Consider the following 12,869-nt stretch of genomic DNA (forward strand, 5'->3'; position numbering starts at 1 on the left):
TTGGGGAAATGGGCTGAGGGCAGTAGCCACGGTCTCTATTCTCCTTTGTGGGTGTGCAGATGAGCTTCCAGCACGCAGCCAAACAACTGTCACAGAAGCCATAAAGGAACGAAGGTACTTGGGTAGTTAACAACCATCACGAACTCAAATTTGATTCACAGGTAGTTTATACTTCATTTTTGTTATCCGTCGTAGTCCTCTACTTTTAATAGCTCTTTTCAGTGTTTGACCATTGAAATGGCTGTAACACCAATCATGGCATCTTGCACATTTTGTTTTGCCAGCTAAACGAACTGAGCTCATCGATTGTCAGATTTTCCACTTCCTTAGTAGAAGTTCTCTGTACCTATCACAGTTTCAATTGAATCTATTCCATCCCCCCAAACTGTCAGCACTCCACCTGCCTCTGCAGTTATTGCACCATTTCTTCCACTGCTTTTCAATGCACACATTTTTTGCTACTGGGGGTCTTTTTCTGCTCCAGCTTCTGTCATTACTCTCATGCAAGTCCCTTCTTAGCTAAAGCTCAGAGCACTGCTCCATCTTTATCCTTCTTACACAGGCTGAACAAATTTCATTGTCCTCTTCTTAACATATTATCTGACCTTGCATTTCCTAGCTGAATCATCAATTCCTGTGTAATTGCTCTTTTTCTTTATGCCTTTTTGGGAATCTCTTTGCAGAAATTCTTTTCCTTCATGTGATGCATCTCCATGGGTCTCTGGCCTTGATTCTCTTTTTGATTTTTCCATGATCTCTGTATGATCTCACCTGCCAACAGATTCAATGGACTAAAGTAAATCAATGCTGATGACTCACAGATGAACCAAACTACTTCAGGTTTCCTGAAACCAAATTCTTAGCCCCTGACATTTCCTCTTTGATGCTGACTTGACTGCTTTACAGCTAAAACCAAACTGTCCATTTCCTCACTCCCAGCTTCTCCAACTGATTTCTTTCTTACTTGTGGTAGATATCACCACCACTTCTGTGACCTCTGATGAGAGAGATGCCATTGTCTCCTCAGGTAATATATTCCCAGTGCTTCATTATTACAAAACTTTTATCCAAACGCTATTGTGACTTGCCCTGTTCACTGGGAAAAAATGGGGTTTATTCTCCTCCTCTTTGCATCATCTTCTTATATGCTTGAAGACCAGAGGGGGCTTATTCCCCTCCTCCTACTGTACTTAGCTTCTATAGTACACATGGAGACCTGGTACATCCCCCACCTGTTGCCCTTTTCTTATTCAGTGTCATACAGTCAGCTTCTAATTCTAATAAGACTTAAAATATAATCTCTATGGACAGTCTTTGGCTTTGTTTTTTTTGTTGCCTTTTCTTTTTCCTCATGCTATGCTTTTACTCTCACTAGCCACAAAACAAAACCACTAGCCTCCTGAAAGCAGTTGTATTTTCCTTATAACTCCTTGGATGTAATAAATTATATTAATCCTATGTTTTAAGAACCTTGATAGCAGTTGGCAAATGATACTCTGAGCCCATTGCTTATCATCATAAATTAGCTTGGGGGAGCTAGGTCAGATTAAGGCCCTGTCTGCCCAGTATGGTGCTTCTGGCAGCAGTCAGCAGGAGATGCTGACAGCAGGAACGCAAGAACTGAGCACACACAGGGGATAATTACACTGAGACATTCCCAGATTAGGAACTTTTTCTAGGACAAAGGTTTTATCTGCATCTTTCAGTTCAACAGCCACTGATGGAGACTCATTTCATGAAGTAATTGGATTGGGTTTGGAACTCATTCATGTTTTTGGCCTCTACACCATCCTCTGCCAATGAACTCTAATTATGCCCTGTATGAGAAAATGCTTTTTTTCCTCTGTTTTAAACTTCTGCCAGATCATTTTATTCAATGTCTCCTACCTATTTTGTTTCAAGAAATATGAATAAGCATTTCTGTTTGCTTTCTTAACACCATTCTTAACACCTTAAATTCTTCTGTCACGTATGCCCTCAGCCATTTCTTTTAGAAGCTAAGGAATCAGAATCTATTTAATCTCTCCTTACTCAGCAACCCTGACATGTATTTCATAAACATTGTTTTTCCCTGACCTTTTCTAATCGTACTGCACCCCTTTCAAGACGGCAGGATCAGGTCATGAATTCTCTAAAAGCCGCTTCACAGTGGTCTTATGCAATGCAAAACAGTGCTTTCTGCAATGTTGATCACTTGTGTACTCCTGGCTTTCTGTAGTCTCTTGGGTTTTTGTTCCATGTTTGAACAGTGTTCAGTGGCATTAAGTCCTACTAGATTACATTGGTGACATGATATGACTAAATAATACAAATATCAATAATATAAACACACTATTAGTAATAATAATGATAAAAACTCAGAGACTCCAGGCATGCTTTCCCTGAGAAAACTTTCTAAAAGTTAAATAATTTTCTATCTTCAGCTTCCAGTCATTGGATTTTCTCTTCTTCAATTGGATAGATTAAAGAATTCTCTGCATAAGGATACAGGGACGATGCGCTTCTATAATTCTAATATGAAATCTCCTTAACTCTGTAATAGGATAGCACTGCTTCTCCTAACAATTGTGTTACTCTAAGATGTTCTATAATTTTCACCATGATCCTAATTCTCTTCTTGTTTCCCACAAATATGCTGCAACCTGCAAATAAGACCTACACATTTCTATTCCAGATGATCTGTATTTATTTACTACTCTGGTTATTGTGTTATCTATAATCTTCATCCACAATGACTAGAAACACCTGTTCAAATGAATGATAAAGACATGGGAGATAACAGATTGTTGAAACATCTGATCAGAAACATGTCTGGTACGGTATCAGAACGTAATAGAGATTCAGTGCATATTTATTTTAGTTGGTAGTTTTATTAAATTTATTATTTAACTGGCATATTTAATTTAGAAATTGGTATATAATGTTCTGAAATGTCAAGGATCTCTACTGACTTTTAGCCTGAGATCTCCAGCATGTGCTCTTAGACTAAAATCACTTCCGAAAAACACAGGTTTCCCTTCAAACATTCATTTCCTAATAGATAAGAGGGCAACAGCACAGACAAAAACCACAGCTACTTGGATGCAGAAGTGACTGTCGGACCTTCCTTCTCCCTATTCAAGCTCACAGGTTCCTACTGTCTACCTGCGTGTGCTTACATGCGCCTGTGCCTGCCTATACATACCTATGCCTGCCTATACGTGCCTATGCCTGCCTATACGTGCCTATAGATGCCTATGCCTGCCTGGGACTGTGTGGGCACATGCAGGCATGCCTGGCAGTACGCATGCCCGTGCCCATGCCTGTGTGTGCAGGTGAGGGGGTGCAACACGGCCCCAGACGGAGGGAGGAGGTCTCCGGCCCAGCACCACTGCTAGGGCTGGCTCCCTGCTGGAGGCCACCCTGAGCCCTGACAGCCAGAGCTGTCCGTCCACCGGGATTGCTGCACAGCTCCTGGGCACGTCTGCCGGCTTTGCTCCGCAGGTAACCCACACACTGGCCACCACTCGCCCGGGCAGGGCTCCCCTCACACCACAGGCCCAGCATGGCTGACCATGGAGGCCCCTTGCAGGCCCAGACTGGGTGCTTCCAGCCAGCATGGCTGCCCAGGGCTTGTCCTCTACAGCAGGGCCCTGTCCAGCCCAGCATGCCTGCCACAGGCACGTCTCCTACAGCAGGGCCCTGCCCAGCCCAGCATGGCTGCCACAGGCACGTCTCCTACAGCAGGGCCCTGCCCAGCCCAGCATGGCTGCCACAGGCACGTCTCCTACAGCAGGGCCCTGCCCAGCCCAGCATGGCTGCCACAGGCACGTCTCCTACAGCAGGGCCCTGCCCAGCCCAGCATGGCTGCCATGGGCACATCCCCTGTGGGCAGGGTCCCCATGGGTGGCAGGAGCTCCCTCCTGAACCTTCTCCTGTTGTCCCTAAATAAGGGTTCTTCACCCGGTGTGCAAAAGCCAATCAACACACTTAGTCGAGATATTTGTCTTTATTTCAGTTCTGCAGAATCGGTTGCTGGGCGTTTAACAACAGCCATCATACCTCATGTTTCTGACAGTCCAATATTTATAGTGATAAGATACAGCTGTTCAGTGAGCTACCGTTCCTTTACCATCCCTCATCACACATATGCATTCAAGTTAATGTTTTAAACATTTTGGGAGATCCCCTTAATTAGCATGCTCATTATTTACAAGAGGCTGTGCATTTTAGTATTATTATCTCCTAAGGCTCTTCTCAGACACTCTTACCTAGAATCCATTCCAAAGACTATACGTCTTGTCATCCTATACTTAAATTGGGCACCAGGTGTGCACTCCCTCTGTGGGTCTTGTTCGCCTTTAATAAGCTCTTGATATGGTAATCCTTCAGCAATTTAGTTTCTTTGATATAAGTTTTGGTTAACTGTTTCTACATCGAATCCAGGTGGATGTGCATGGACACAGTTAAGTTTAATTGTTTCTACATCTAGTCCAGGTGCAAAAGGCCCAGTTAAGTTTTAATTTAAGGAGTTCAGCTAAAGTTCAGTCAAAGTTCTATTACAATTTTATACAAAGTGCTTATGTAACTTTTTAACCATATTCTTTTGACATCAGTCCCAGTGTCGGTAGACATGGCGCTTAGGGACACCGTTTAGTGGTGGACTTGGTAGTGTTAGGTTAGCTGTTAGACTCAACGATCTTTTCCAGCCTAAATGATTCTATGATTCTATTTCTGGAGGAGGAGTGGCCCAGGCAGCCCATTTCCTCCAGCCTGCCCATTTGCTGTGAAACCTGCCATGTTACCCACACACCCTTCTCCAGTTGGCACCCGCCGCGGGCAGAGCAGGGAGGATCTGCCATTACCACAGACCTGGCATGCAGTGGGGAGGTTGCCTAATTTAGAGACCGCAACTGCCACGGCCGCCTTGGCACTTCCTCATATTCCAGGTGGGACATGCAGTTAAAGCGTGCGGATTTTACTGTGTCGTTCTTGTGGGCCAGAGGACAAGTGCAGCAGGCTGCTGTGAGCAGTATTCTCTTCTTCTGAGTACCTAGTCACAGGGCTTGTGAGTGAAGTAGTATTGCTTTCTAAAGCTTTAAGAAAAAAAAAAACAGTACAGGAAATATGAACCTATGAGAACGTTACAGTAAGACCAAAAATTTAGAGACTCCAGAGGTCACATCCAGGATACAAGAGGTTTGGGTTGTAGCACACAATCTAAACACACAGAACTATGTAAGCAGTGGGCATACATTAGTATTGTAGGGATTTTATAAGTATTATTATTAACACATCAATTGTGCTTTTTGCCACTTGTGTCCAGTAAAATTTATTGTATATTAAAATATAAAAATATTGTCTATGAAAACCTCTTGAGGACAACTTCCAGACTTGAAAAATCCTAAGCTACACCTTCATAAAATTGAAAGCCATTGACAAAATACATATGCTAAATTATGCACTTTGGTTTATCATCTGAGTTTAAAGTATTCCCTATTCCCAACTGTCGTATATGACAAACGCCATTCAATAGTAAAGGGGAAGTATCAGTTCCATTATAAATTTGTGAGATGTCATCTGCAATGTTTTGTGTAATTTGAATAAAATATGAACAGAGATGTTCAAATCAGAGCAGCTGCAGAAAAGAGTGACTAGGATAACTGGGGAAATAGGGAGCCTGGTTTATGCTCTGCTACTAGAAAAGCCTTGTCTCTTGAAAGGCATGGTGAAGCTGAGCAGGGATGTGATTTTTGTCTACAAATATGTAAAAGGTGCAAATAATGAGGCAGGAGAAAAGTTACGGAAGGAAAGGATAAAGCTGGCACAAGAACAATGGTATGAAATGGCCAGACACCACACGTTTAGCATGGAAATTACTGGAAGGTTTCTCATCACTAGAGCACTGAGGTTTCGGAGCAGTCTGTCAAGAGAAACAGTGGGACAGGAAGCCCCAACTACTTTAAAAGTGACTCTTGACCAGTTAACAAGCAAACTGCATGACATGCAAACTGTGATATTAAGGAAAGTTCCACTGACCAGTCCGGTATTCCTAATACAGCATGACATTAGTGTCTTATGCATCCTATGATGAGACTGCTCCTCACATAACCTGAAATCATACCACTTGAGATGAATTGCAACTGGCCATCAGTGTAATGTGCAACCTTCAAAAGAGTGTCAAGTGCTCTGGAGGCAGGAAGGAGGAAGAGTAAGGAGATGCAGCCCCCTGCTATGTTATTTTGCTCAGGAGCTGACAGAAGCCCCTTTGTGTTTTCTTTGTTTCTTGCACAAATTTTTATTTGGTAGAAGAAAGCGGTTTGAAGAGGGAGAGATGAGCAGGGGGCTGGCTCATCTCCAACAGCCTTGTCCCCTGCCAAATTGCAGGTTTTCTTTGTAAAGCTAGTCATGAGTTTTGCTGTGAAGCAACGTTAATTCCTGCTAGGTCTTCTGTGTTACTGTACAGCTCATGGGGCAGCTGCACAGGTAGGCCATAGTGTCTGGGGAATCAATCTGCACCGCAGGCTGGTGTATACTTCTTCTGAGGATGCAGGCCTTGGGATCGGAGAAGGATGTCTTCCTGCTGTCCTCTACCAGCTGCTGCCTCCCCACAGAGCAGATTTGAGAAGAGCAGGTGTGCCAAACCTCCTTCCCAAAACCCGTCCCCGCAGCAGTTCTGCCTCATTCAGCCTCTTGGTGTCCACAGTCCGGCAGAATTTGGTGTTGATGGAGAAAGAGAAGACTGGCTTCTTTGGTCTTACTTTTGTGATTTCAGCATCGCTTTTGGTCATTCAGGTGCAAGACCTACTCAGTCACAGCTGGGAAGATTGTGTGCAGAACCAAAGCAGAACCCAGACCACAGTGTTGGAATTCTGAGTCTAACGCTGAGCAAAGAATTACCTCAGCTGGCCAGGTGGAAGTAGAGAAAGGAAAGCAGTATCTTAAATCCTACCCTCTTTGGCATTTAAATGCTCAGGTCTGGGTTACAGTGAGGCAGCTGCTTCCACTGAGGATGCACATACCAGAGTTCTCTCCCGGTCCATTTAACTAAATTGCTGCATTCAAAAAACAAGAGGAGATCACTCCTCTGCTGAAGCTGATGTGGTTATTGCCACTAATGGTTTCATACACTGGATTAATGGCTAGAAAAGACATACAGAACACCTGAGGTATAGATTCAATGCCATTCTCAAGGTGAACAGTTCACATAAGATACCCTACCTCTCAGAAAAGTGCCCTAGCCATCAGGTTAAAGAATGTTTCAAGGTGTGATGGAAAGGAAATTGCAGTCCTCTCTTGCTCCATCCTGTTTCATTGCCTTGAAAAGGATTCAAGATGCATTGTGTCAGGGAGTAAAAGAAAGAAAAAAAAAGAAATAAAAGTGAGCCTGTCTGTCTGTAAGGCATTACTATGGAGGACAAGTCTAGTCTGCTCTGATACGTGAATGTATCTCACGATTTCAAATGCAGTTACTAAGGCACCCTCAGTGATGATTGCCTGCCTACAGCTATGTTTTGAGGCTTATGAATTATGCAGGTTTTTATCTGTTTAATGTGTATGTTGACTTCATCTCATCCTAGTTTCTTAATCAAGATGCCAGGCAAGACAGAGTATATGCCCTCTGAGGCTTCATTAATCATATATATAATCTCATCAAAAAGATATTACAACACCTAAAAAGTTTTAATTCTGAGTTTTCCAGCACATCACTCAAACAGAAGTCCCTCATGATAATACGGCTTTCCTCAGAGCATTCTTGATGGGTTTTATGAGTTGGCTGGTTGTTCTATAGGGGCACCTGGGCGCATGCATTATGCATCGGCTTGTCCTTGTCTTGCTTTGTCTGTCAACACACTGGGTGATAAGCATTCACAATCATTTGCTGCATCATTTGTAGTGATTCAGAACTAGAAAATGCCTTTTTCTAAGCTCCTACAATGTTATAATTCCTGTTCTTTTAAGAAAAAAAAAAAACTATAAAGTTTATAATGAGTGATTTTAACACTATGATAAAGTGGCTATTCTTACTAAGATTTGGTGATTTTATGTCAATACAAGCACAAGCCCTGTATTATTATTGGTTATAGCACTGGTGTGTAGAAAAACATGTAATATCTTCTGTTATGTAGGATCTTGAATAATTTTGTGTTCATTAGCTTGATTTTATGCTAACTTTTTTTGTTTGTTTGTTTTTATTCTGTTCATCCTGACCTTTTTAAATAAATGCTTTCTTTTTTAGGCTAGGTAGACAAAAAGATATACAACAGGGACCATCCACACTGCATAGCCACTTTGCGGCTCAGGCTTCTCCATGGCTTGCCGGGTTTTTCTCTAGTAAATCCTCTAATTTAGGCATCTTGATCTGTTTTCCACATGAGCATATTCATGATGTTCCTCAGTGTCTTGAAGCTTAATCAGAAAATGACGTTTTTTCATCTGGTTTCTGCCCTAACTAAGTAAAAAATAGATTGCTGTGGAAACATTTTACTGACTAATCCTTGTTTATAGATATCTGCAAATTCTCCATTAACGAGCCCTTAATCTATTTATTGAGGGGATTCATTGCTTTTTATGGTGACATGGTGACTAAAAGCAAGCATTTTTAAATTGAATGCTGAATAGAGGCAAATTGTACCCTGCTGATACTCCTGTCCTGACCACCTAGACCTATATGTAAACCTGCCGAAATCTACTGATTAATGAGATTTATTTTGCACAATTAGGCACCTATTTTTTAATTTGTTATTGACTGCATTACGTCACTGTTTCTATGAATTTGCCTGGTATGTACATTATGACAAATAGGCTATTGCTATCTGAACCGGTTTGTGTGCTCTTTGTTTAAACAAGAACAGTATGGTTATTCTGGGACTTCCACAGCTCTGAGATGAGATGAAGGTTAGATGGTTCAAAGAGCTCCTGGACACAAAGATCCCCTTTCTGAAATGTAAAACTCACAGTCCTAGCAGCTGCAGGTTAATATCCTCTCTAACCACTAATGGAAAAGAAAATAATTAGTTATCAATGTGGTTTTTTTTCTAAATGCAGATCAAAATATTGAACACTTTTTCTGCATTATTACAGAAAATCTTGTCCTTATAAGCTAATAGCAGATTTGTACTATTTTGAGATTGTCTTTTGTTCTTGATGTGTTTAAGGACTAGCTTTTATTCTTTAATTAAGTTTTTATTGTCCTTAAACCTGTTGGCTGCTATTGTTTGTTGGTGCCTTTTGTTTATAATTTTGTGTGCATTTCCTTGCCAATAGCTTGTATTCATTGTTATGGCATCTCAAGGTTTTCTTGGGTTTACTGCCTACTTCTCTGTAAACAGACCACTGTCAAAGTAGTTGTCTTCACAGCTGTAGGACTGTAGGGCTTAGCTACCCAGTAAGGCATTCTTAACTTAAACTCATTATTCGTATTTTTCTTGTTTTTTAATTCCCACTTTGAGGTTGAATCCAAGTTTTGCTGGTTCTTTTATTAGAAAGAAGATGGAGACTGTCCTTAGTATTCTTTAACCAGTGGGTTTGGGGTTGCCTCTCATTTACCCTTTTTTAGACTTGGATATTATTGACTGGTTTTGTATAACTGGAACAAATTAACCACGTAGGATAACATGCAACTGCAGAATGTCATCAGCACTCACAAGTCACTCAATACTCAATACAACAATGTTTTTTTTTTCTGTCCCTGTCTTTCTAGTTCTGAAAAATTTGTCTTCTTGCATTGAGCAAAAGGTACATCACTGTTACCAACTAGCTCTGACAGTTGATAAGTTCTGTTTTATTGAGCAATAAGTTAATGTCATATCAGCTGCTAGAACTAACAGTTTTCACTCATACACACTGAATTATGGTGTAATCCCTTAGGCTAGGCTCCCTGTCAGCTCACTTGCTGCTTAAATGAAGACATGTAAATGAAGATATGATTTTACCATAGCAACCAGTCAGACTATACAGAATTCTTCAGTTATCCAACCTCATCACAGCTAAGTGTAACTGGCGTGGGCTGTAAAGAGGTGGGCAGTTTACACTGTATGTCAAATATTGTACAGAGAACTGCATATAAATCAGATGAATATTGCTAAGCAGAGATTAATTAAGACACCACAATTATGACAAAATGAAATTCATTCAGTTGATAAAGAGCATAGCTGATGAGGGATCCATTTTACTAAAGCAGTTTAAAATAAGCACAGTCCTGTACAGTGTCAAAAACGAGTGAATTCGTTCAAATTTAGGAAAACTGTCTTTTTCAGAATCAAGGTTTATTTTCCTCTCTGAAACCAATGCAAATCAAAGACCCAACTCTTCTAGATTTCTGACTGCAGAATGGGTGTTGTTTCTTTGAGAAAGCACTGGGGGCTTGCAGAGTTCAGTAGTATGACACCTCGTCACAAAAAATACAGACAAATATTTTCCCAGATTCAGTGAAATAATTTAGTAAACTCTCCTGTAAATTGCAAAGCTCCAGAAGAGACACTGATTAAAGAGGTATCTGGCAGTTTTTAATATTCCAGTGGTATTATATCAGGTTACTAGTCAAACCAAGATACCTACACATATGTACATGATCTATATCTATCTATATATATAAATAATTCACCAGTTCTGAAATGTTAGCCTCAGTTTTGAAATTCAGTCTGTGATCACTCTTGTTTTGCCTTCAATGGGGAACATCCTAGAGATACAGAGGGTTTTTTTCTGATGATACTTCAATCAAATAGAAATGCATTTCTTGCTCTTTTCAAGATTTACAGAAATTCTTACTCCAAAGTGCTGGAGGCTTTAGGAAATATAGTAGCTTGTCTCCTTGGTGAACATAAAAGAGTTCTTTGTCTCAGCTGAACGTACCACACAAATTACAGGAATGCATAGTGGCCTGGGTTCTGACCTGAGCCCAGCTATGTAAATCCAGTGTTGCTTCAGACTTTTACTAAGTCTGCTGGGGTTGACACAGGTGTAGGAAGAAAGAATTTATTCTAGTTCGTATTGAGAGGGTATTATACAAACGCGTTTCTGGGCACAAATAGACTTCTATAGTTTATTACTACTGTCATTACCAGGACCAAGACACGTTTTTAAAAGCATTTTCTATATCCTTAGAAACAACCTTGAGTGCTTTGTGCAGATATGTTTAGATTTACTGAAGAGAAGATTTTAGGCAGGAGCTTTGTTCATGATGAAGGAAGAAAGAATTTTTTAACAGGAAAAGGCTGGCTCTTGTGCTTAAGATGTATGCACTGAAGGGAAATGGGGGAGGGGAACAAACGTCATATTCAAGGTCTGAGAATGAGTGCACATGAATACTTTGCCTCTAAACCTTTGAGCCAAACTATGAGGTGTTCGCTCTGGGCTCAGGGCTCAGTGGTTTCCTCTGTTTTGTACACGTGAGGCAAAGGAAAGACACAAGACCTGACAGTAACACTCCTCTTGATCGCTTCTCGCTTCTTCTCTGCTTACTATTTCACAGAAACGGTCAAATTTTCTTAAAGACTGTGGGGAAGTCTCTCAAAACAGCACCAGCTGAGCTTTATGCATGCAGAGATACGTAGCGGTGCTGCTGGATGAAAGGGTGGATATTTGAAAGGAAACATATAAAAAGAGGCTGGGGAGAAACACGTCCTGAGCACACTCTGTTTGTGTGCCTGAGATCCATGGTCTCCCACAGCGCTGCAACAGGGATCACCTCTTTTCCCATACACACAGGACCTGGGAACTGAGGAGCCCTAATCTTTCCTTTCCTTCCTTCTGCAACAGTGACAGCACCCCCAAACTGTTCTAACAAATCCTGTGTTTGGCACAGCTCTGTGACACGTGGAGCCCAGCCACCTCCATGCATAGCATTCCCAGCATCTCCAGCCAGCTCTGGGAATCAAAGCTGGTGTTTGGCTGGAAATATTTTCTGTTGGAGTTTCTGACATTACAGATTTGTTAAGGCTTGCAGCACTCCCATGTTCTTGAACAGTATGAGATACTGCTGGGGAACCTCAGTGCTGCATTCATTGAGGCTTCTGTCGGTGCAGAGAGCTAAACCCAGGTATTAGATACCCTGAAGGACAAAGGTCAGTTCTCCACCTTCCACCAAGTAATATTTATGTATATGAGATATTTTCTTGCTGCATCATGCTGGCCTTTTTTGGATATGGCAGCTACTTGTCTCATGCTGGGTATCAAGGACTGGGAAGTGTGTTCTCCTCAGGGTGTTTGGGTATAATCACTTGGCCACTGCAGCGGTAGGACTAGGAGCTTGAGGTCTTGCTGTCCACCAGCTGCTGGAGATCACTTCTCTGCTGGAGATTGATGCCACACACCTGAGCCATATTGAGGGATCATGCAACATACCACACAGCTCATCCATGGGCAAGGCATGGCTATGCTATTAACATTTTTAACTGCTCCATTTACATCTGTAAGAGTATATCTGCCATGCATTTTCTTTAGTTGAACCATTTTGTTTTCTGACCATGTGCATTTTTGCTTGTATTTATGTAGGTTTATCTTAGAATATGGACAATGACTGCTTTGGAGAAAGCTGTAAGACTCTAATTTGTTACTATCTGCTATGTCCCAGGTTGCTTTGAAGTGAATGGGAAAGGGAGAGTCTCACTCATTACTATTATTTGTTAATTTTTCCTGTTCAGATGCAGATGGATAACTGGGCATCTAATACCTGTGTTCAGAAGCCATGAATTCCAGAAAATTGCTCTCAGAAACACGGAGAACATTTCCTGCTACTAAAGTACATTGCCAGCAACCATCACGGATTCTCATTGTGGATGTCACATCACCTTCCTGGACCAACACTTGTTCTGCACTCTCTGAAGCTCTGGAAAACACACTCTGTTTGGCATGCAGTTTGGCAGGTCCCTGCCGTGTTCCCCTGCTCA

The 12,869-nt window shown here is 41.6% G+C and overlaps 1 protein-coding gene across 1 annotated transcript in view; it reads left to right on the forward strand.

The window, feature by feature from the left end:
* Positions 1-12,667: 12,667 nt before the first annotated feature.
* Positions 12,668-12,869, forward strand: part of M1AP (meiosis 1 associated protein) — a 29,396-nt gene continuing 29,194 nt past the window's right edge. The window contains exon 1 of the mRNA XM_009893745.1: positions 12,668-12,864. Within this exon, the coding sequence (XP_009892047.1) occupies positions 12,668-12,864 (197 nt within the window). The remainder of the gene's footprint in view (positions 12,865-12,869) is intronic.

Source organism: Charadrius vociferus, unplaced genomic scaffold (assembly GCF_000708025.1).
Source record: "Charadrius vociferus isolate BGI_N301 unplaced genomic scaffold, ASM70802v2 scaffold59, whole genome shotgun sequence".
Taxonomy (NCBI): Eukaryota; Metazoa; Chordata; class Aves; order Charadriiformes; family Charadriidae; genus Charadrius; species Charadrius vociferus.